At 24.2% G+C, this 4,078-nt stretch overlaps 1 protein-coding gene across 1 annotated transcript in view; it reads right to left on the bottom strand.

Moving 5' to 3' along the window:
- The window catches only part of LOAG_17729 (protein-tyrosine phosphatase), a gene marked incomplete at both ends in the record, with an annotated part of 3,275 nt that extends 1,159 nt beyond the window's left edge, over nt 1–2,116 (bottom strand). The window contains 4 exons of the mRNA XM_020450391.1: nt 336–515; nt 1,200–1,313; nt 1,503–1,637; nt 2,033–2,116. Of these exons, the coding sequence (XP_020305931.1) occupies nt 336–515; nt 1,200–1,313; nt 1,503–1,637; nt 2,033–2,116 (513 nt within the window). The remainder of the gene's footprint in view (nt 1–335; nt 516–1,199; nt 1,314–1,502; nt 1,638–2,032) is intronic.
- Between the last annotated feature and the right edge of the window lie 1,962 nt (nt 2,117–4,078).

Here is a 4,078-nt window from a genome sequence, read left to right as displayed (position 1 = left end):
TAATAATAATAATAATAATAATAATAATAATAATAATAATAATAATAATAATAATAATAATAAATAATAATAATAATAATAATAATAATAATAATAATAATAATAATAATAATAATAATAATAATAATAATAATAATAATAATAATAATAATAATAATAATAATAATAATAATAATAATAATAATAATAATAATAAATAATAAGAGCAGTGAAGTGGGATAATCTTAATAATGTATAAAATTACACATTTATAAACAACTATATAATTATTTAATTAACATATTGTAATTGTATAATTATTTCGATTATTAATTATGATTGGATTATTAATATACAACAATGCATTTGACAGTGATAGAGCCAAATTTCATTGGCTTGTCAGTGGATGATTGTGGAAAGTACGGCGAGCAACTTTTTTCAGTAATTTCACTAAATGCGCACAACATCACGACACATTGCGCCTCTTCCTGTATAAGCATTTTATAAAATGATTCTACGGTTGTTGGCATTGGTCGCTGAAAATGATAATAAACTACTGATATGACATTAATGTTTTTCAAATTTATCGTTATATCAGGACTTATCATAAAATTTATTCATCAAAACAATTTAATAACTAAAAATGAAATCGTTAAATTAATCACAAATGGAGTCATAAATTTGGTTTAATCATAAATTTAAACATACTTAATTTGGTTTAATTGTTTCAATCAAAAATTCATCATGTAATATTGAAAACCATAATAACTAGCAAAATGAAGAACAGGATATGATGTACTTCACCAAATGAATTTAAGAATTAGAAATGGAATTTTCATGTTAATCATAAATCGAATAATAGTTTATTTATTCCAGTTGGAAATTTATCATGTAGTATTAAAATATTCTTTCTAATAATTAGCAGGATAAAAGAATAAATCAAATTAATTTAATACTTAGAAATGAAATTGTCAACTTAATCATAAATCGAATAATAGTTTAATTCCTTTCGCTAGTTGCCGTGATGAAGAAGTCAAATAAGTTGTTTTATAGTTTTATTCAAAAATTTATCGATATCTGCTAATGAATGGTTAAATTGAGATTGCGTGGTCACGTAAAACTCGCGTAAGAAGCTTTATTGTCAAAATCAAATTATGCTATGTTTAAAAATGAATTGGAAATAATTTGACGTGAGAGACGTGAAGATAAAGTTAACGTACTTGCGTACAAATGAAGTGTTTAGTGAATTTTGGTGTATTTATATAATTTGCATGAATGTAATTATTTGTAACATTTTTTAGCAAAACTCGATTCTTATCTTGACATACAATACCCTGAAATATATTAAACATTAAATTTTTACTTGAAATAAAATTTTTTTCTCGAAATTATTAACGTATTGCAATGAATGTTAACTCGATTTTAACAAATATGCAAAATTTTAAAATTAAAAATATTTCGAAATTTTTTTTATTGAATAGTGACACAAAAATTCTAAAATATTACAAATGACAAAATTTTACTTTGCTAAGATTTCGTTCCGCATTTGCATCAAATCCTTTTGTTCCAATTTTTTCAACCATTTTATTTAATTTCGCGAATTCCATTTCTAATCCAGCTACACCTTTATCAAATAATGAATCACTCCATTTGTTTGCCTGTACAATAAATCGAATAATAACAATAAAAAAACATTCAATATTTGTCATACTCTTATTGTACTTGCATATTTGCTTGTTCAATAAATGTATGCCAACAAATCTTTTCAAATAAGAAATTTTTATTGGAATATTAATTTTAATGCAATACTAAACTTGCTAATTTTAAATAGTTTTTTCTTGTTTATTTTGAAAACAACAAAACTTTTTTTTTGCAATTTACAATTATTGTCACATTTACATTCAATTTGATTAAAAATAAAATTTTGCCGAATTATTTTGCCCATTCTATCTGTAATAACTAAGATAATTGAACGAATCGATCAATCCATCAAACAATTATTATCATTTAAATTTCAATCCTTTTTAGGTCATTGATAAAAATGATAAATAACCTGATCACGTACTGGCCCATTTTTTAAATCTTTTTTCAATTGGTCCATCTCTTTGGTCACTGCTGATTCTTCCAACACACTCATTTGTGTTCTTTAATTTATCTAATTAACCGTTTTTTCATACTACTAATTACATTTGCATATGAATGATTCGAAAGATTGGCTTCATTAATCAATCAATTTGTGCCTTTAATAATAAATTCATTCAAAAAAAAAATGTTTTTGTTAAATATTTATAATAATTTATTAAAGTCCAAAAGAATTTCATAATCATTTAGAAACAAATTTTCGATTTCAATTAAAATTTCAATTAAATTTTGATTAAAGTTTGAACAAAACAAACTTTGTTGATGAACTTGAAAATTCATCCTTTTTTTTTCCATGACTTTTAAAAAGTCCTTTCTTTCGCTTTTTTTCTACTGTTTTCGATTGGTCACTTTTGTTTTTATATCGTCTCTCTTCTTATTTACATTCTTCTACAAACATTCTTCTCATTAAATTCAATTTCAAAAATTGAATTGCTAAAATGATTTCATCCAAAGAAAATAAAATACTGCAAGATATTAATCAACAGGTTTCATTGATCTTTCAACAAATCAATTCCAAATTTCGAATTTAATCAATTGAATGGATGAAAAAAATACCTGTTCTGTATCATTTTTCCGGTTCCTGAAAAGTTTACATCTTTAATTCATGAAATAACAATAGAAGTATCGAAAAAAAAGATTCCGGAAAAAAAAAGTGTTGTCACTTTTCACTTTATCGCTATTATGATAAAATTTTCTCATGATAATGACAGAATTCTTTCTCCTTTATTAAGATGATAAGGGCAATTCCTAATATCACGATTAAAATGATAACAGCATTCATCAATATTATCATTAAAAAGATAAACATAATCTTCAAACTTCTTTGTGCTTTTATCTTTTTATCTTTTATCAGTTATAAATACTTTTGAAGAATTTTGTACATACTTCATTTTGGTTGTTACTTTATGCACGATTTTTTTTCATATTTAATATCGATGATATTTATTTTAAGTAAAGCTTCTGATAAGCGTTACGCAGAAGAAAGTTAATGAACCGATTCGGATAAATTCTATGAAATAAACTGAATAAAATCTGCTTCAACATTAATATTTATTCATTTCGAATTCTCGTTTGTAATAATGTAAATTATAAAAAAAAAATCAAACAATCGATTTTGCTATTCCTCAACATTATCTGGTGATTAATGATAAAAACAGATAAAAGAGATTGTAACAGATAGTATTGGAAGAAGAAAAAAAAAGTATTAAAACATTTTTTCAAAAATATTGATTAGTAATTATGTAAATTTGAAATGATAACTATCAATGTTCAAGCAATTATTGTTACACAAAGAAATGATTTTGTTATCAGTGATTTTTTATCAATCTCTCATATAATGGTTCACCGGTTTTTTGCATAATTTTTAACAATGCGGTAATTATTATATGTATATGTTAGGAAAGATGGTTCTTCTGCTTGAACTTTAAACAAATTGCTGATCAAATCAATGCTGCAATTAATAATTTTGATTTTTCAAGTTTTAAAATTTTAATTGTTCAATGATTGAAATGTAAAAAACATGAAATTTCAAGTTGTGAAATTATCTTTTATAGATATAACAAAATTTACGATTGATTAAGTACCTTTTTTTTTCTTTTTTGCTTCTTTCTTTTTTTTTGCAAAAGGTTTCAACTATCTGAAAACTTACGGAGCTTCTTGAAAGTAAAAAAAAAAGGAAAGAGGTCATCAAAGATACAATGTCCGTAAGATCATAAAATAAAATGGACACTTTCGGAGGACTGTTAGTGTTAAACTTGGCCATTTGTAAATGAGCTTAAAGATATCAAATCGTTTCTCAGAAGATATCGTTTAGTAACAAACTTGGCCATTTGTAGACGAGCTTAAGGATGTCAAATCGTTTTCAGAAGATGTCGTTGGTAACAAACTTGGCCATTTGTAGATGAGCTTAAGGATGTCAAATCGTTTTCAGAAGATATCGTTGGTAACAAACTTGGCC

Source organism: Loa loa (assembly GCF_000183805.2).
Source record: "Loa loa unplaced genomic scaffold supercont3.120, whole genome shotgun sequence".
Classification (NCBI taxonomy): Eukaryota; Metazoa; Nematoda; class Chromadorea; order Rhabditida; family Onchocercidae; genus Loa; species Loa loa.
Note: the sequence above shows the minus strand (reverse complement) of the source record. Positions and strands in the feature narration are given on the sequence as shown.